Source organism: Corvus hawaiiensis, chromosome 3 (genome assembly GCF_020740725.1).
Source record: "Corvus hawaiiensis isolate bCorHaw1 chromosome 3, bCorHaw1.pri.cur, whole genome shotgun sequence".
NCBI classification, from domain to species: Eukaryota; Metazoa; Chordata; class Aves; order Passeriformes; family Corvidae; genus Corvus; species Corvus hawaiiensis.
Window position 1 is genome coordinate 89,803,824 of NC_063215.1, and position 21,369 is coordinate 89,825,192.

Genomic DNA, 21,369 nt, shown 5'->3' on the forward strand with positions numbered 1-21,369 from the left:
GTCAGCTACTTAAAGTCTGCTTTCAAACCTGCCAGGGAAATGCAGTACCTACTGTGGTGCAACAGTCCAGACGGACTAAACCCAAGCTGGAGGGAAACCCCCCCCCATTCTGTTCTTAGCTATATATACCACACTTACTGAATGACAGCAGTCACCACAAACTTGCACCAGGCATTCTGCATGAAGGCAGAATCTGGACCCATGCACGCACAATTAATACAAAATTTTTATTAACAGCAACCATTTTGTTGAAAGCAATTATTTCTTGCCAGGGAAATCAGATGGGAATTCAGCATCAGGGACAACAGAGTTAAAGACAGATGGCAAAGAGGGGTGAGATTCATCTTGTCCAACATGAACTAATTTTTTAAGTTTAAAAAAATCCTACACACTAGAAAAGTCTAAGAAAACTAATTTCTAAAAATTATTTTTCTATGTGCCTTCAACAAGGAGAAGAGACAAATATTTTCAGAGGTTTTTTAGTCTTACATATCTTAGGTATCTGTTTGAGGAGGAGATAAACTATTGTCCAGAAAAGTCTATGTACCTCTGTTAACCCTAGGGGAAGCCTTAAGCTGTAGACCTACCTTCTAAAACTACTCCAGTGAGGTAAAACATTATCCACACCAAGAATGAGAATAATACATTTACTGCATTACCGTTAATTCTAAAATCTCTTTTCTTAGACTAAAAATATCAGTTTTGATGGGTACATCTATATAACTTTGAGTTTTTGCAGACATCAGCTAGACTATTAAGGGCCACATTCACACTTGCTATAAGCTGTAACAGCTAAATGAAACCAATAGCTTGCACAAGCTTACACCAGATGGGGATTGGGTCCAATCAGGATGAATGCTGCATACATAAAAACCGTCCTAAGCTGGGCTTCTAAAATGACTACTGCCAGTTCTTAGAAAGATGGATAACTCAAGCCAGACTGTTTTTTTACAAGGGTCATCTTACAGATGACACCAGATGGGAAGTGCCAGTGGAAAAATCAAATGTCAAACCAGTAAACACCACAGTGCAATAAATATCACTCTTTAAAACTGATGACAAGCCTAAAAACCACCAGTAGTGCTTAGAATTCGTCAAAATATCAAATACATCAAACAAGGCAATTGTAACAATAGCTGCAGAGCTTGTGCATAATAATTCATACAGAAGAAAATTATATTTGTGATCAGAAAAGAATGTTACAAGAAAAACATGTGCTGCCAAATCACATAGTTCATAAATATGAAGGTGAGTTTTGGGTGTGTTATGGTATCATAATTTCTAGGCAACCATTTAATAGGAGTATTGAAGAGTCTTGCACACAAACAATCAAGTTAATGAAGAAAGTTAATATGTAGAAAGTCTCTAAAATTGAGGTGACATTTCTTCATAAACCTGAAGGTTCAAACCAAAGATTTTTCTCTATGGAAAGTATAATATAAACAAGCTGGCATATGTATTCTAAGTTTGCCGTGTTTACTTAGCCTTACCTAAATATATATTTTGAATGTTTTTTTACTACTTGTGCTTTGGTACTGAAGGTACACTCAAGTTACAAAATAATGTCTATTCACTGTTCATGAATGATTAATAACTTTATCATAAAGTCAGCGCAATGCCTGTCTCAAGTGAGGGTTATCTTGCAGTGTTCTGTGTAGGTGTGCTCTAAGTCCTAACTTGAAATAATCAAGGGAATTTTAATCATGACTTGCCAATCTCTGTTGTGCCTCCACTGAATTTTTGCTATGAATATGAATATGAAAGCTGTCAGACTTGTTCAAACCTCTAGTCCAGTTAGGCCAACATAATGGCAGCATCAACAGTCAGTGCCAGATATGGACAAAGATGCAATAACCTTCAGAGGTAATCATGTAAAAAATTATTCACAAAGAGGGTTTTTTCCTCCCTACATGTGTGTAAAAGTACAACACACATCATCACTTTATGGAGCTCTTCCCATCCAATATCAATCACATTGCTAGCAGAAGGTGTGCTAAGTGACAGAGCTAGTGGCAAGAAGGCAGACTGAAAGGGGAAACAAAACCTGGGGTTCAAAGTGGTGTGATGCACCTTGAAGAAAATGTGTTAAGAAAAGCAGCTGGATGTACCAGCTTTTATCCTTAAGAGAGAAAGTACAGATTTGAAGTGTGCAGGGTCCTGGTATACTGAAGCTTGTGTTTAGTCAAATCAAAACTTTCTGAACAGGCAGTAGCATAAAAGAGAACAACTGAAAGGAACACAAGGTCCCAGAAATATTTCTGCACAGATTTCTGAGATCAGCCCAGAGGGAACCTTTGCAGCATCTCTGGGCTGCACATTTTTCAGTGCAGCTCTATAAACTTGTTAAACATCTCTCCACCATTTTGCATTAAAGCAGAGATTGAACCACTCTATCTTTTATTGAAACTATACTGCATTGTCCCAGAATATAATCAACTTCGAGAGTATCAAATGTGCCTGACAATTTTCAAATTTTTAGCACTTTGCCAATTACAATAGCGGGTGAGTTATACTTGTGCAATTCAGTAACCAGTCAAAAACTTCCTAGAAATTCTGCAGCACCAGTTAGACAGACAGAGGTAACATCAGGAAAGATTTACTTCAGAGCCTTGTCTGACTGTGATTGCTACAGCTTTCTTTTGCTCTGCCTTCACTCATACATCACAGTCTCATACACCCTCTACTTGCATATCTCCTACTTCTCCCTGTAATTTTTCTCAGCTGGTTTGAGTTGGTATTTTTCCCAAGTATCAGTGCTTGTAAAGAATTGGTAAGAAGGGTAGGTTAGGTGTGTAACAATACGGCAATGAAAACTTGTCAATTTAAAGAGATGATAGCTATGTTTTTTATTTGTCCCTCATGTTAACACAAAACACCATCACCAACCCTAACTTCAAATGCTTCCCTTTTAGGTATAATTTGAACTAGCAGAAATTAATTTACATCAGTCCACTGAGTGCTGTGGTGTTTCAGCTATGCCAGCACAGCCACTGCAGTAAAACATGCATGTGTAGACAAGCCCTTTGAAAACTGCTGTAAAGCCTGTTTAGGTCAAATCAGCCAGGTTTCTACAGAAAAAAATCAAAATGTCTCTTGCCACAGCAAAGCACATAAGTACTGCTATTTTACTGCAATTTACTCAATTCAGGCGCCAGATGGTTTTTGAGAGAAGTAACAACGAGAACCGTTACCAATTCTGTGCATCTGTTTGCTTTAGAGCATAGTTCTGACCAGGTTTGCTCTTCTACTAGATTTTAAATCAAATTTGAGGCCAGTGCGAACTTAGCATACAATTTTTCAGGTATTCAGAGGCACAAACTACATGACATTATGCATTATTCATGCCACTGCGTGACTCACAAGACTGCCATATACCCTTCACACTGACACTAACACGTAAAATAGCCCACTGTGAACCCCGTGGCTCAGAACAATCCACTTCCCTTTCCTGGTGCTTATAAAGGTTTTACATCCACAAGATTGTTTTGTTCCTTATCCTTCAGAAAAATTCTTGATGGTAAAATTTTAACAGGTCATCCTCTGTTCATTCAAGTTTAGACTGTTTTTATCTTAGTTGGCCATGTGTATGAATTAGGAAATAATAAGACTGCTTCTTATTCAACTACTCTGGACAGCAAGCCTAGTGCAAAACATGTACAAAACAGTGAGGCCCAGGAGCACTACTGGATTCCCACAGTCCCTCCTGTTTACAATGGCCATAGTGACTGTAAGCAGCGTAAGAAATAAGTGTCAAGAGTTGCTGTGTAATCTACCTGCTGATCCAAACCAAGTTAACAGGCAGGTATCCAGGTTATCCAATATATTAGAGTTACCTTACTTCTGAATTAGAGCTGTCATGCAAGGCTTGGATTAATCTTACTTAGGGAAAATTAAACTCACATCTCCAACTAATTTGCCTAATTTTCCTGAATATTCCTGTGTAGGCTTGCCTTTAGTCACAGTTCCTTCCCAGTTTTGCTGTATGAGTAAATAGTTATGTTTCCTTTCCCATTTTGAGCTGTAGCCCAATGTACAACCATCAGGTTACATAGAAGCTTGTTAAGTTGATGTGTCAGCTAAACTGTGGTAACTGTTCAAATGAAGCCTCTTAGCAACTCCAAAAGTGAACTAATCCAATCACATTTAATTCGTTGCATTTGCATAAACATTACCCATCCTGAGCTCTATATTTTGATCCAGACACACTTCTTTTAAGGGCTCTCAATAGCTTGAGGAAACAGCTTGAAAAGACATGGCACTTAGGTAGATGGTTTAGTGGTGGACTTGGCAGGGCTGGGTTAATGGCTGGACTCCGTGATCTTAAAAGGTCTTTTTCAACCTAAATGATTCTGTAGTAAAAGTGATGGGTAAGTTGTAGTGGAAAAGGAGAGCTTTAACCTTCTCACATACTGTGTGTTCAGGACAATATAAAACAAGTAGATCAGCTGGCTGATTAAATTATGCTTGAGGAAAAGATATAAAGTTTTCTGAGGATAGTTTAGCAGTCTTGAAAAAAAATATGAAAACAAGCCAAATCTTTATTTCTTCCCCTGCAAAATGAGAACGAAGGCACAGTCTACGGAAAACTAACACGGAAAAAAAATATGCCATTTCACTGTGTACTCATCACTGCAGATGCAACTTGAAATCAAAATCTGTGGTAAAATTACAAGATCAACAGAAATATTTCTACTTATACTGAGGACAATTCCTTTTCCTGATTGAGGGCATAATGACTCAGTGTCATTATGTCCTGAGGAGGCAAACCCTTCCCTCACAGGACCAGAGGAAATGGCCTCAAGTTATACCTGGGAGACTTAGATTGGATATTAGGAAAAATTTCTTCACTAAAAGGGTTGTCAAGCACTGGAATAGGATGCACAGTCACCAACCCTAAAGGTATTGAAAAGACATGTAGTTGTGGCATTTAGGTAGATGGTTTAGTGGTGACTTGGCAGGGCTGGGTTAATGGCTGGACTCCGTGATCTTAAAAGGTCTTTTTCAACCTAAATGATTCTGTAGTAAAAGTGCTGGCTAAGCTGTAGTGGAAAAGGAGAGTTTTAACCTTCTAATACACTGTGTGTTCAGGAAATGCAAAACTAGTTAGATCAGCTGGTGATTGAATTATGGCTATCACACTGCTAATTTAAGCATCTGATTCTGCTGCTTTTAGGCACCTAATCCTACATTGCCTGCAGTAAACAGAACTGCAACTAAGTGTGAATAAAATAATGAAAAAATTGAAAAAGTAAAAAAAAAAAAAATCCACAATTAACAGTGACAATGCAAAGGTTTCTTTTATGGCTGTAAAGGCAGAACAAAGAGGACAATTCAGAGCACAAATATGTACCTTCACTGTTGACAATTATTGAAGCAGTTCCCGTAGCAGCATCTATAGTTTGACCTACAAATGCTAAGAAAGGGAAAAGTTAGAGCATGCACTAGTTCAATACATTACTTTCAGCCAATAGTATGTGATGCTGTTTAATTGAATTAAATCTAAAATGAACCCATAACCTCCAGCAATTTAAAAATGCTAATTACTCTTTCATGTGCAACAATGCCAGAGAAGCTAACAACAACAAAAAGTGTTAATTTACACCCACAAAACAGAAATATGAGTCCAACATTCTTTAATTTGGCTACATCTCTGCTTTAGAGAAAGCATGTTATTTATACAGCCATCTCAGGCACTCTACTCCTACTTGGAAATATTTCTTTTATCCAATGAAACAATAGAATCAAGGCTAAAGAAAAACAAAAATACTAAAACAACCCAGCATCTCATTCTGTGTAGATTTGCATTTCAGCAGTAATATTAACAAGTGCTAGGAAGGCAGTGATGGGGTTCTGTGTTTCCTCTTTGGATTGTTATTCAGAGAAAGTAACATGATGCTGGCAGTACTGTCTGTTAGAAAGACTGTTCCACATTTACTACTATAAGAACCTGTTTTCAGATGACAGCAATTTGTCAAATACTAACCAATGGTGGGAAACTGGTAGTAGAAACCAGTAGCACTGTAGCACAAAACTGACCAAGAAGCTGAGGGTTTCTTTTTTCTTCCCCAAGAACTCTCTTTGAGAAAAATCTACTATTCCATTTGAGACAAATTCTGGTAACCTTTTGTTTAAGGAGCTCTGGTGTTCTAACACTTTAGAACATGGACCTGATGCTGGGCAAAAGTGGGCTTTTTTCTCAAGATGTGCCTTTGTGGCCAGTTTAACAATCTGCTCCAATTTGAACAAGGATGAAAAAACACCTTACATCATGCTCATTTGGTTTTGCTAAAGTCTTGCAGAACTTCCCTTGCAATTACAGCTTCTTTTCACCATGAATCGTCTGCACACTGGAATTGAAAGCAGAGAATTTGTGCCTTCTGTACTCTCAATGCTCTTGCAGCATGAGCAGCAAGTTGCCTGGTTCAAATGTGTGAAACGGAACAACAAATCAGTAAAGATCTAAATGGTCTGAGCAGCACTGGCAGCTGGTTGGCTGTGGAAGACAAGAAGACTGGGAAAGGGGAAAATTACAAAAAAGATTTGAATTGGAAAGAAAAGGGGTATGCTGATATGCTAGTAAACAGAAGAGCAACATAAAGAAGACATACAACAAGGACCCAAGATATGAGAGCTCGCAGAACTGGCATTATACCAGGGATTTTCATCCAGTACCCAGTATCCTTATGTACAACAACAAGGATATGCTGTAAAAGGATTAAATGAGAATGAAAAGCCCATGATAGAAATAAGACCATCTTGAGCAAAAAGCTGATTGAATTGCCCTTGCCTTCAGATCTTGAAATACAAGTTAGGATCCTGGATCAGCCTCACCAGCAATATATCTTATTTTTCTCCAGGGCTGATCAATGTAGGAGCTGACAATCAAACACCATTCTGAGATATTCTTAACTCAACCAGGAGAAATTGGTACCTTGGACCTAAACGTTCCAACCCTTCAACTGATCTACCTAGGTATCAATGAACTGCCATATGATAGAGTTTCTGAATTTTTTCCCCTACATTTTTCTTTTGCTGCTATAAAGACTATTTAAAAATTCATGTAAAGATTGCAAGATCAATCATTTAAATCAGAAAACATTATGGTTCTTTGTGGCATATGCATTTTAATTAAGTGCTATGCATTATAATTGCTTTATTTACACAATCAAAGACACAAGGTAGGCATGCTTTGGAGGCATTCAGAACTGTACACTAACAGACACTGTTTTTATGGTTTCCTTGCTTGGTTTCTTGCCTAAGTTGAAAGATACACAATGAATAAACTTATATATACATTTGTGAAATATTTAGATGCTACACTGATAAGCATAATAAAAAAGCCCATAAAATACTGATAGTTTTTTCTTTAAGGCAGGATTTGAATAATGCAGTAGATTAAGCCCGTGGATGCACATTAAACAGAAGAGGAAAACAGAATATTGAATTGCCACCTAGTGATTACATTTGTCCATCCTTGTCCACCCCGAAGGAGACAAGAGTCATACAGACAAAAATGTAATCATGTAGTTAAGCAGCACACAGTAGAGAGGGAATTGGTTTTACAAAGGTGCAAAGATAATAGAATATTGTGTATGTTTAATTTTCCCTTTTTCTGAAAGCCTTTTAACATTGATTTTTGTGTGTATGTGTGCTAACATCAGCTGCAGTCTCTGAAATGACTGCACGGGTCAGTTCACAAAGCAAAGGTGAAATGTACTGTGTTTACCATTGAAATTCCACTCCATCCCTCCTCTGACAACGTGAAGTTGAGAATGAATAATCAGACTGAATTTTTCAATTTCTCACCAGGCATTATCATCATTAATGCCAGACTAAACAATTGCATAACAGCAAGTTATCTTCAGGTGACTTGCACTGATGCAATCATCTGAGGTTTAGAGGTAATAACACTGCATTTTAATTTTAGGGGTACAGCTGATTTCAGAAGTCCCAAGATTCTCTCTCATATTCAGTAATTCTTGGCAGCTGTATCAAAATAGTTATTCACAGTTTTGAATGGTAAAATAAGGCCAAAAAAAAAAAAAAATCCTCCACTACCAGTTTTTAAAGTTTAAAAATAAATTTTAAAATAAAATTTTACCTGTAGAAATACCATTCTTCTTCAGATTATCAACATAATCATTGCCAAAGGAATCCTTCCCAACCTATACAAAAGATAAAAGCAGGGTTTTCTTTACAGAAAGGTGAGAGGGTAGATAGACCATCTTTAGACAACCAATTGCTCTAATGTAATTTAAATACAACACTTTTAGTCTTGAAGCCCTTTGCCTTATTAATCAACAAATAATAAATTAAGAAATAATAGTACACATGTATTAATAGTATTAGCAAAGAATAAGAACAGTGTTCTGCAGTTTTCTCCTCCTCTGTTACAAACACTCATGTTTCTATATTCAAGTTTCATCCTCATACAATCCCTGTGCTCCTTTTACACTGAGACTTCTGGGGATTTTAAAATCTGGACATGTACTGAATTATTCAGCTTTGAATTGAAAGCATTGACATCAGTTCTGGTGTCTTTCTTAATTGCAGTTTGTATTCTGAATTTTCTACCTCGGTGGAAAAATATCAAACTGTGTCTATGGGATAGAAAGTGACAATAAACACTGCATTACCAATTTCTACAACTCTCAGTACTAAATGTACTGTTTAGAAATTCGACATTTTTTGTTTGCATTATCAAGCAACAGCAGATCAAGTCGCATTAGGGAGTCAAGCTATGGTCTATTTTTTTTCTAACAGCAAGTTAAAAAGCTTGTAATTTCAGTTCCATTAATCTTTTTAGCTGAAAACAATTCTGCTTGCTGTTTATTCAGACTAATATAAATTTCTTTTTGTTACATTACACAAGCTGAACAAAGGAGATGAGGTATATGGAAAAAAAAAATAGTTTAACTCAATATCATGCTAGGATTTTCAATATATTTATAATGCCAACAAAGCTTTTGATTCACCACTTTTAGCCTGTTTTCAGCATGCATAGCATGTGCTCCCAATTCCAAGAGCGAGTTGTGTATCTGAGCAGTATCAAAGACTAACCCAATGCTACAGGAAGTATTTTTGCAAGAGGAAAAAAGAAACGTCTTTCAGATTAGAAGCCAAATCGAGATCCTGGTTATGGGTCTAGAGGAGCCCTAACCAATTATCCATCTTCTCATAAAACAGTATGACACAGCTAATGGTGTACTTGGTTACTAGAAGCACAAAGCAGCTGCCTCTACCAGCTGTTGTTAGAAATTTTTCTATTTATGAGCTCAGTCCTTCAGAAAGCATGGAGAAGGCCTGAGTACCAGCTAGTGATCACAAGAATTGAACACTATGATTCAGAATTCTAAAATTTAAAGTGTCACAGATGGATGATTCTTCTCCTCACATATTTGATTGCATAACCATGATTTGAAACTTCCATTTCCTACAACATCTATAAGGGCTTTTTCTAAAGCATTATTAAGGATGGTCCCAGTCTTTCAGCAGGAGGACAGCAATTAAGGCCAGAATAGTCTAACCAGATGGAACATTCCTCTAGTACATGGAAAAAAACCCCAAACAACCCAATATTTTCTTGGGTCACTGTGTTATTCATTGTTTGCATATTAGAGTATTTCTGTATTTCTGACTACTCCCAATTTGCCAGACAGGGCAGGTTGTCAGAAGCTGCATCTTCTGACTGCTTTAGGCTGGATAACTGCAGCCATCTGCAATTTAAACCTGAGTTGTGCTCACCTCTGCAGCCTAACAGCTGTGCTCTGGAATACATTCTGTCTGATGGTATCACCTTCTCCCTCCCTTGCTACTATGATTCTTCTACAATAAATATCACGATCTGCTCAGTTAATTCAGCAACAAACTATTTCATAACCCTCTTCCAAAAGCTCAACTGAAACTTCCTTCCTTCAGCTCTGGAGCTTCCTTCAGCTCTATGTGACTGACAGACAGGCATCCCTTGCTTTTCAACTGTCAAAAAAGCTGAGAGCAGCCATGGTACTTCTGCTCGCAGTAAGACATGTTCCCTCAGTGCTGGAGGGAAGCCCTCCAAGGGGTGTCCATGGAGGTCATTTTCCTCTGGAAACTTTTTTCCATGTTAGTTCATCAGCATCCAACCCAGTTAATCCTAGTGCATTTGAAGGACTTTTATCTTTCCATTCAGGCTTTACCCCCAAGGAAGATGAGTATTGGGCTTCAGACTCAGTTTAGATAAAAGGCATATTTACTGACCATGTCAAATTATATAACATTGTTTTTAATATTTTCTGTATTTGCACAGACTCTGCTAGATGGACTATTGGATAAACAGAAAAATAAATGTCTTAGTCTGCTGACCACAGAACACTGTTAAGTGCTGAAATAGCATTTCTTCTTTCTTGAGTTCTTAACAACAAAAGCCATTTGTACAAGCATTATTGTCACACAGTTTGCATATCAGAATAAGTGAAATTACATCAGTATTTTCCAGTCTGGGTTTTTCCTCCTTTTGATCATGTTTTCCACATGGAGCTAGGGAGCTGGTTGGCATCATAGCAGTTAGAATTCTAGCAGCTTAAGAATCAAACTCATCTGTACCTGAAAATTACTTAAAGCAAAAAGCAGGTACCTCTTTATCATTTTTGTTTATTTTATGTGTTCTTTTTAATTTAGAGTGTTTACTCTTCTTCGTCATTAGGGAATTAAACAGGTGCTAAAGACAAGCATAAGGCAGTAATACAAAACAGAAAAACCAATTGAAGATATCCATCATATTCTGGGCTGCATCTGAGATACAGCTATATTCATATAACAAAGTGAGAATTTAGCTTACAGCACTTTAACTTAAATTTGGATCATTTAAAAAGAAAAGACTATACAACATGGTAATACAACACTTCCTGTTTCTAGGTAAGAATCAAATGCAGCCATGGCTTAAATAGAATTTAGTATATGCAATACCAGCAATGTCCAGTGAAGATCATTCCAAATTGTTTGTCAGAAGTAAAGCAGGACCTTTTTCAGCACATACAATGTCTTTCAGACCAACATCCCTCCACCATCTTATTCTAATATGCCTAACAGATTTTTTTTTTGTATTGGTCAAACAAAAAGAAAGAAAATATTTTGGGGAGTTTGGAATCTCTCTAGAACAATGTTAATTTTTCAGTACTGCAACAGTGTTCTTGTACGAACCTGAGAAATTAATTTATTTGCTTAGATCCTTTAGTACCCTGAAAGGAATCCTCTACATTTCTCTGTAACTATTCCATCAATACATTGTTTCACATTATGGAGCAAATTGACTGCTACTGTGACACACGTCAATAACTCTGAGTAACAGTGGCTATTTGCAGAGACATCCAGGCAGGAAGCAGAACACTTTGCATTTCCACTACTCAAACTCAATTTTTAAACATTTTTTTACAATTTTTACATTAAATTCCACAGCACTCTGTGGCATCTCTAGTCACAACTGTTTGTCATTATAATACTCTCTCTCTCAAACCCTCACCAGTCACTGGCTCTTGTGTTTTAAAGCTCTGAGGTATGAAGAATTCCTTGTCACTTGATGTGAGATGTCTATCTCTAGTCTTGTTGAGGACATCCTCTGTCTAAATTACACTGCTACTAAGAGGATGCCACACTCCAATGGAATGTCCCTTTAGTATTAATAGTGATTCCATTTTCTGAACTTCAGATTGTAGAACCAATTGTTGCACCCATCCTGGATAAAAAACGTTGGGAAATATGACCAAAACAGAAGCATGTTACTGAGCACAGAGTCTGTGTGTGAGGGGCAATCCAGCTTAAAGAACCACCAAATACTTAAGATTACTTGTTGCAGTAAAAATAATTTAATCGTAGAAGCTCATTATTGCCAGATTCTTCTTATTCAGTGAGAAATTTTATACTATATCTCATTAACCTATGCAGTTATAAGACTGTATATGAGACTTCCATGAGATGAGATAGTCTTTTGCAAGGTTATAAAGTGCAATTTTTAAAAACTAAATAATAACTCTCAAAATTAAAAAAAAAAAAAAAGCTAACATTTTCTCCAACAAATACACAACAGAAAGAAAGAGAACAAGAGAATGAGAGAGAGAAAGAAAGACAGAAAGACAGAAAAACAGAAAGAAAGAACACTGGGTTTTATTGAAATAACAAAAATATGTTTTTGAAAAGTACTTAGAAAATATAGTAGCTACTAAATTTTATTATGAATGTGTATGTTTCCATTGCACTGAACAAAGCCTAGACCATTAAAAAAAATAACACAAAATTCACACTTGCAATGGAAAAAAATCTTTAACATTTAGCAGAAAATGTTAGAAGGGAATTCACTGCCAGTTCATCTTGTACTTGAATCTGATCATTCTTGAATGCAAAGATGATCAAATATACACAATATGACAGAAGCACAAACATTGCCAAAAAAAACCATAAACCCACACTGTGGAACAACTAGTGATAATAACCCACAGAAATGCTTTCAGGTGTAATTTAAATTTATACCTAACATTGTTTAGTCTAAATATTGAATTGAAAAAACAGTGAGGAAGGCTTCTTTGAGATGTTTCCAGTACCTCTCAATAAATCCTTGACAGACAATGATCCAACAAATTTAGCATCCTCCCCAGCTATGGCAAAAAACAAAGTATGTCCAGTCAATTTGAAGTTTCATCTACAGTTAGCAGAGGATAGACAATAAGGCTACAGAGAGAAAAATTTGATCTTAACTGTAGTAATGATCACTCAAAACTTATAATGTTTAATGACAAAAATCAAAGAAAAAGATTTTAAGAATATAGCATCTGCCAAGTTGAATCAGCCCAATGGTCTGTGAGCAAGTCTTTAGAGCTACAGTATATCAGATGTTTCAGAAAAGTAAGCAAAAATATCCCATAGCACACAACGGTGCTAGAATTCAGATATGAACACCTTATCTTAATCTCAAGTAATGAGATAATGACTCAACCCTCAAAGCACTAAGTTTCACATTCCTTCTAAAATTTGTCACTGGCTTGTCAGTGTCTGATTTTTAATCATCTACAAAGTAAATTTCAGAGTGACCACAGCTTCTAGAACCTGAATACCATCAATGAAGTACTGATCGCTGTAACAGTGGGGAACGTAAAGAGTAGGGCCTAATCAAGATTTCTTAAATTTTGAACATCTCTAACTCTTCCCAATTCTCTTTTCCATGGCATATCAACCTAAGTTTTGCAATCCTTCTCTACATGCAATTTCTGTCAGATCTGTAGCCAACTAGTCTTTGGTTCTGGCAGTGTTCTTAAACAGCCTCCTCCATGCTTAAATTTATAGCTGAAATAAGAAAAACAAAAGAGAATTAGAGAAAGATTTTAAAAAGCTAAGAACATACCAAAAGCTTTCTGGTAAGTGACCGAAAGGTTTACTGGAATTTTTGTGAACATTCAGTTCAGCTGTAATCGAAGAGCAAGTCAGTGCTTACCTTGCAGATGAGAGAGGTCTTGGCTCCAAGTCGAGCAGACTGGACACACTGGTTGGCTCCTTTCCCACCAAAACCAACAAAAAACTTATGTCCAAGGATAGTTTCTCCAGCTTTTGGCAATCGCGTAGTAAGGCTATTCCAGTTTAAAGCAATATTCACATACATTAGCAACTGAAGATAACAAGCATCTTCAAAATAAGAGTTAAATTGTTATAATCCTGAATTGCTCAACAGTCAGCCAATAAGATTCAGAACTACTCAAAAGACCTTTTAGGGTTCTACTCCACATCCCACTAGTTTGAGTTTATTCCTTATATGCCACCCACTCAAGTTTCCTGTCCCCTTATGAGAGGGACTGCATTTCTTTTGTTCATGTTTCATGTTTCTACAGAAGAAGCACTTGATCCCTGACTGGGATTTCCCAGTGCTAACTCAATGCAGATAAATCATAAATCTATAGGTCTCACTGTTCATGTGATTTTTTTACTGTAACATTAGGCTCAAGTTCATTTAATTCCATTAAATCTAATTATACCTTCTTAAACTATCCTTAAGTAAGTGTTCACTCTGTTGGTGTTCACACCCCTCAGAATTGTAATCGTTACCAAAACCTGCCTCTCCTCTGCTATCATGCAGGCACACTGTACATATTCAACATTTTTAAGTTTTTCTGTTACAAATCAAGCTTTACAACTTCAGCATTTTGTTTTTTCCTTGAATACAGTCCAATTACATTTACATCCTTCTGCGGATGGATGCCCAGAACCAGATGCACTAATACAAGCCGAATGCCATCAGGAGTGTATTCTGGTTTCATTTCCATTTTGGAAAAAAACAAAACAAAACTGCAGTTTTGTTAACCCTACCAGATGCTTTGCTGTCTCCAATAAAAGTTGAAAGGAATAAAAGACACCATTGCGACTGTATGGAAGAATTTCTCAGAATGCAAAGACTACTTGACTTCTGTCATTTCTATTAAAATACCTAACTCAAAGATGCATTTCCAAAACTCAGATAACCAAACTTTCTGCCTCCTCAAGCCATGCATTCCAGGTACATGGCCTAAAAATGTAATTTTAAAATCTCTTATGCTACAAACAAGTTCACAACACGTGGGGAGGGAAGGCATTTTATGATGTACTAACAACCTGCTTAGTCAACAACAGTTACCTCAGACAGTTTCCAGAAGTCTGCAGGATAGAAAGGGGGCATGGGGAATGGGAGCCTGAAAGAATGCAGAAGAATCCACCCTTATGATTAAGAGATTAACTTCAGCTCTGTTTGTCAATTTATAACATCATTTTACCAATAAATCTCACAGCAGCTTCAAAATTCAGAAACTGAGTTCTGGGCTCCTCAGGACAAGAGAGACATGGAGCCCCTGGAGCAGGTCCAGCTGAAGGCAACAGAGATGATTAAGGGACTGAACCATCTCTCTTATGAGGAAAGGCTGAGGGTGCTGGGCCTGTACAGCCTTGAGAAGATGCAACTGAGAGGGACCTCATCAATTTTTATCAGTATCTGAAGGAGGGTGCCAAAAGGATGAAGCCAGGCTCTGCTCAGTGGTGCTGAGCAATAGGACAGGAGGGAATGGGCAGAAACTGATGCACAGGAAGTTCCACCAGAACACGAGGAAGAACCTCTTTACTGTGCAGGTGACTGAGCCCAGAGAGTCTCCCCCACTGGAGATATTCAAGAACTGCCTGGAGGCAATCCTGTGCCATGTGCTTTAGCATGACCCGGCTTGAGCAGGGAGCTTGGAATAGATGATCCACTGTGGTCCCTTCCAACTTCAACCATTCTGTGACTCTTTGAAAACTGCAAGCCTTCCAATTCAGAATAAAAGTTTAGATATTAGGAAGAAATTATTCACTGTGAGGGTGACGAGAAACTGGAACAGGTTGCCCAGGGAGGTTGTGGATACCCCAACCCTGGCAGTGTTCAAGGCCAGGTTGGATAAGGCCTAGAGCAGCCTGGTCTAATGGGAAGCATCCCTGCTTATGGCAGAAGAGGTTGCAGCTAGATGATCTTTAAAGCTCCCTTCAACCCTGAATGTTCTATGATTCTATGCTTCTGCATCAGGCAATCACTACAGATTGTTTTTTGAAAGGATATGAAGAGTATGTGTATATTACGTTTTGAGCTTATGCTGCACCTTCTGGGGCATATGGGTGTTTGCAGAATCTTACAGAACTAATGACAGAGCACAGCCTAATTTACTAAAAACTCTCAGGAAAAAGCAAACATTTTTTTCTCCCTCTAATTTTCAATTTCAGCATTCATCAGTCCAAAGGTTTAGGATCATTAGAAAGTCAAGAAAACTTAAAATGAAACTAGCAAAGTCAAACAAGTCCCAAACTCCCAGAAATTTAGATTTTGGCTTTGAAGGAGTTGCTACAGGTCTGTGCTTCATCAGTAGTTACAATTTCCAAAAAAATAGAGGTAGGGATGTAGACTCACTAAGGGAGACACAGCACCCCAGATTTTAATGTGAGGATAGTGTACACAGTTACCAGGTTTCTTTTGTGTGGGTGGCCACAGATAAACCCCAGGAGAGTCACACGTACAGCTCATAGCACTCATTTCCAGAGATGCAGAGCTGGGAACATTCTGTTGGCAAATGTTCAAACCGTTTTCAGTAAAAATACAAGAGCTTTTTAAAAACATACTTATTACCTTATATATATATGGAAAAGATTGCTAAGATCCTAATACAGCTAAGTTAAAGCTGTTTGCCCACAGCAGCATCCAGGAAATTGTTTCCAACGAGTAACTGTACGCTTTTAGGGAAAAAGGCGCAACAATAAAGAGAATCGAAAAATAGTAATAGATAAACAATGTTCCTTAATGGCAACATCTGTAATTTATCACCACTTTCACCAGTGGAAGCCAAAGTAGAGACAATTGTGGACCAGAGAATGAAGGCCACAAAACTCAGCTGAGGAAGCTCCTCTTCAGCCACTGCCAGGGTACTGCACATACACATCTAAAATTATGTGCCATTCAGTAAGGAAGGATGTTTCACCCAGCCTTGGTAATAAGTACAAATAGCAGCTCTTGAATAGTTCCTCTCATCCACACATCTCACTACACCTTAAAAAGCAGAACAACGTCATTATTCCTGTTTTGCGGGTATGGAATTTAGTCAAGGCATTTTGCCTTTTCATGCCTTGGGTCACAAGAAGCCAGTGGCAAAACCAAAAATAAAGATCAGCTTAATCCACCAGCTCACACTGTCTTCTCATTTAAATTCTGCAGCATGAAAATGGCATCAATTCTCAATTCATTTTTCTTCCTTAGGCTGGTTTTTTTAAAGATTATAGTTTGTTCTAAATAGAATTTGCTTCCACAAAAAGTTAATATATTTTTAAGCAAAGATTAACAATCTTTGTGATTCCAGCACACATCTCCTAGTAGCACTGCTCAGAGTTCATATTCAAAAAGTAAGTTGAACCATAAATATTGTTTTAACAGTGGCCAGACTATGGCTTGATTTGTCTCTCTTTTATGTTGGCATCAACATGCAACTCCAGTGGAAGCATCATAATTTCACTAGTGAAAAAACAGGCTTGGTGAGATGAGAATTTCGGTCTCAGTGTTCCAAGCAGCATGGCATAACAACTGCCTGTGGGAATCAAACAGCTTGTGGAAGACAGGGAGATGACCTTTTTTTATTGTTTTGATGGAAAGGTACAAGGCAAAGGGCAAAGGATCAAGTTGAAAGAGGGATTTATAACTAGTCAAATTTTAAAATAGGCTAAAACAGGCTAAGCAAGAACACGCAGCAAGTTCCTGTAGCTCCCTACAAACAAACCCTTCACCATATTTCATTTTAGGCATGATTGCCAATCATTCCAGAGCAATTCTCTGCTCCAGAAGCCTATTCTTATTTTCCATATGAAACAAATTCGGAGTACTGATCTATATATAAGCTTACAGTTTTAACTTTCACTGAAACCAGTATTCATGAAACAGGTTTTTTTGCTAATATAATGGTATTCTCTCATCATTTAATTCTGCAACTATACTAACTTTTGATTCACATCAGACAATTTTAATGAGCATTTCAGGCTTCTGGTATGAGCAGGCAGTGATGAGTAATCTGTATGATTAAGAAACCCTATAAATTCTTGGCTTATTCATGGTGTCACAAAGAACACCCAAAATAGCCTAAAAGTGATGAAACAGCTAATGTTACTCCAAAAGTAGGCCAAATAAGTTAATTAGAAAAAATGTCACATGGGCTTTCGGGATTGTTACATAAAATGTTTTGCAAAGCCATTTACAACTTTTGACGTAATTTGAAAACACTGACCTGAAAAACCCAAGTTACTATTCAATAGACTCCTCCTTGCTTACATGACAAATTCTGCTCAGCTTTGAGAGGATAAATGCTGCAAAGGATACTGAGCTCTTATGTCTTATGAACAACCACAAACTGAACTTGAAAACTCCCAAAACATCTAAGTAAAATAAAATTACTGTATGTTTTGCAAATTGTGCACTGTACTACTGAATCATATTTATAGAGGAAAGTTCAGACTGAAACATCTTGATTTACTTTGGACATTACAAGCAAGGAATATAATCACTGAGAATTTCAACTGAGTTTTTACAAAACAATATTTAAATGTAAAGCACACAGGAATGCTGCCCACATTTTTTTGTGACAAACGAAGAATCTTACATACACTTATGTTTCAGAGGTTTGGGATGAATAAAGGCACACACATAAGAGTTCTACCACTGCACTAACTTCAACCCTCTCTTCCAGTGTGTGCCACGAGTTCCCTTAGAGGCTAGAGCTGATTAGCATTTGTATTTTCAGACAGACATCCCTTTGGAGGGATGGCATTGAAACCAGAACAGAACCCTTTACAACTGTGTTGAAGCACTGAATCAGAGGTGAAAGCACAACGTACTGAGTCATTAATGCACCTTTCCCGGTATTCTAGGTTTTCTCAAAAAGTTCCCCTCTAAGCAGTGACTAGATCACATTCAGAGATAGAAAATATGAAGAAGGGGAAAGGGAAAGATGTATATTAAGCAGAATTTGCATAAATTAATCCTGAAATTAATCATGGTTTGCTTCTGATTCTTCACACCTAACCACTGTTTGTTCATTGTTTTCAACACATGAAAACTACAAAGATGTATTATTACTGTTGGCTTAAACTGATGTGAAGCCATGCCCTCTTCTCAGCACCATTTCCCCACTGTTTCTCTAGTACTGCTTTTGTTGCTTACAGAGCTTCCTAATTCAAAACATTTTTGTTCAAAGGGTCATTTCCATTTGGATCAGCTAATTCATCCAACTCATTATACAGCAGCCAAGGTGGCCTGTGAAGGGAGGAGCAGGAGAGCCTCTAGCCTCTGCTGGCAGCAGTACAGCCAGACTGTCCTGAGCCAAAGTTGGAAATTGCACTTGATACTACTTTGTGTTGAAAACACTTAATGCTCTGTAGCTAAGGTTTGCTTAAGTAGTACAGTATATTTAGCTCACCAGATATATTGAAAAGCAGAGAATATCAGTATGTTTCAGATAAATGACATGCATCAGAAAAACAGAAAAGCACTTGAGTATTTTTCTCTAAAAAAAGCCCCAACAATATTCTCATCAGGCAACTCAGAGGGGAAGAGAATTTCTACATTAGATTAAGTATCACCAAAAATGCCTCAAATGACTGTCATTTAAATAGTATCAAAAGAAACACTCAGATTTTTTTTAATTCCTGAAGAAAGGTAAAGATGATCAGGGGCAGAAAAATAGCAGCAGAAATACTGAATTTAAAACTGACTTAATAAAAAGTAATATAAGGTAAGCTCTAGAATTTACCTTTGATTCTGTTCTCTTTGAATCACTGAACAAAACTAGCTTTCTCCACTCTTGGGAATTCCCTAGAATGGGGAAAATCCCAGTGAGATTAGAGTAGGTGTAACTAGTCACTGTCTAGCACATACAATTTACTGGCCTTTCATGATTCTCACAACTGAACAAATACAAAGGAGAGAATAGTTCTTGCCTCTAATATTAATACAACATTGTGGTGAAAACGTCTCAGACCTCTTTGGGATCTGGCTTAACATTTTGGTTTAGCCTCGGTCTGTTTTGTCTAGCTTCATTTTGAAGATTTGAACACAAGCTGTGGGAAAGTATCCATAACACGGAGACAGAAAGACCACAATCTTCTCAAAATCTGATGTTCTTGACTCATTTATGCTTTCACTCCTTTTAAGCATCCACTAAAATATCTTATTGGAAGGTAGAAAACTTCCAAGATTTCTAAAGAAACTACCTCAGGAATTTAGTTAACTACAGCTTGGTTCAAGGACGGGGCAATCTGGTTCTAGGTTTGTAGACTTCCTTCAGACCTTTAATGACTGAAAAACCCCTAAAAATCAGAAAATCTCTAATATTTTTTCCCTTTTATGTCCCTGAGCATGACAAGGTTTTCTTTTAAAAAACCCAAAATTTTCAGACAATTCAAATACTTGCCTATTGCTTGGCTGTTTGATGGTCTGGGCTCCCTCTGTACCCCACAGTAATGAACACTGTAGAAGCACTACCCAAGCTGGTATCAGGCACAGCACTTGACACAGAGTAGCCCCTCTGCAGCACAGTGAGATGCAAAAGCTTTACACCATCATCCATTCAGAGGGCTTTTTTAAAATCAGTTTGATTTTACATCAAAAAACATGTGTTACCACAACACAAACAAGTGAATGATAAATTGGTGCAAAGCAGCAGGAATCTTTTCAATGAGTTTTGCCATCAGGGGAAATATGTATTTTACTAAACAGAAATATATACAAATAACACATAAATATACAAACTGTTTATATAAGCACATTAATAGACATATAGATATATATAAATAGACAAACTGGTTTGTAGATCTCATTACTGAGCGGGTAAACAGCTGAAGTGGAACAACTGTAGAAAATCTCTGGCAAGGGAGAAAATTAAATGAATGGCTGTGACTACACGTAGGAGGGCCACAAGAGTTGTATCTTCTTTTATGTACAATCACAGCTTCAAGTGAAAAAGACCAAAACTTGTAACACATAGAATGAGAACAGCTGTCCACAGCTCTTCAAGAACTTCAGTGAACAATTTTGTTGACCCTTTGCACAGAATCAGATCTTACGCTCCTAGATATTAAAAGATTAAACAAATAAAAAGGCATCCAGATGAATGAATGCTCTGAAGCATTTATGGTAGTACGCTGTACTGCATTTCAGTGAAATTATGGTATTACCAAGACATCAAAATTCCTAAATTATGTTATGAATACGAAAACTTCAACATAAAGAAATTATTTATTTGACTAATTACCAAAATTAAAAAGCTTTCTCATGAAAAAACAAACCTGTAACATTTCCTCACACATGCCTCACTAGCAGTTAAATTTGGGGAAAAGGTGGCACAACATTGATGAGTTCATAATCTGTGGAATGTATAATTCTGAAGCTGAAGCTCTAAAGAGATTTTAAAACTCAAATAAATCTATCTCCAGATATTTAAGTCTCAGCAAACATTCCATCATTCTTACCAAACATCTGTTTTGTATTTAACAAAGATTGTGGAAATTTTCAGAATTGCTACTCTCTAGCTTTATCTGCCTCCCACGTTGTTCTTCATTGATGTCTCTCGATTACATTATTTTTGGAATGGCAGTTACATAATTATTTTCAATGCAATCTGACGGTAGTGTTAGAATAGACTGTCTCTGAAACAGGCTGTGCTCACCCAGAACTGAAGCAGGCAGCCTACAGTTCCTGTGCTGAACAGAACATTATATCATGATGAAATACCAGTGCTAAAGCAATACAAAATACAAAACAAAATAACCTTTGCAACTCAAGAAAAGAGTGATCTTTACATGCCCAAGGACAGATTAAGATAAACA

The 21,369-nt window shown here is 37.2% G+C and overlaps 1 protein-coding gene across 1 annotated transcript in view; it reads right to left on the reverse strand.

Moving 5' to 3' along the window:
* The window catches only part of RBKS (ribokinase), a 71,682-nt gene that overhangs the window by 38,491 nt on the left and 11,822 nt on the right, over window positions 1–21,369 (reverse strand). The window contains exons 2-4 of the mRNA XM_048297469.1: window positions 13,460–13,592; window positions 8,102–8,165; window positions 5,351–5,413 (exon numbers count right to left, since the gene is read on the reverse strand). Of these exons, the coding sequence (XP_048153426.1) occupies window positions 5,351–5,413; window positions 8,102–8,165; window positions 13,460–13,592 (260 nt within the window). The remainder of the gene's footprint in view (window positions 1–5,350; window positions 5,414–8,101; window positions 8,166–13,459; window positions 13,593–21,369) is intronic.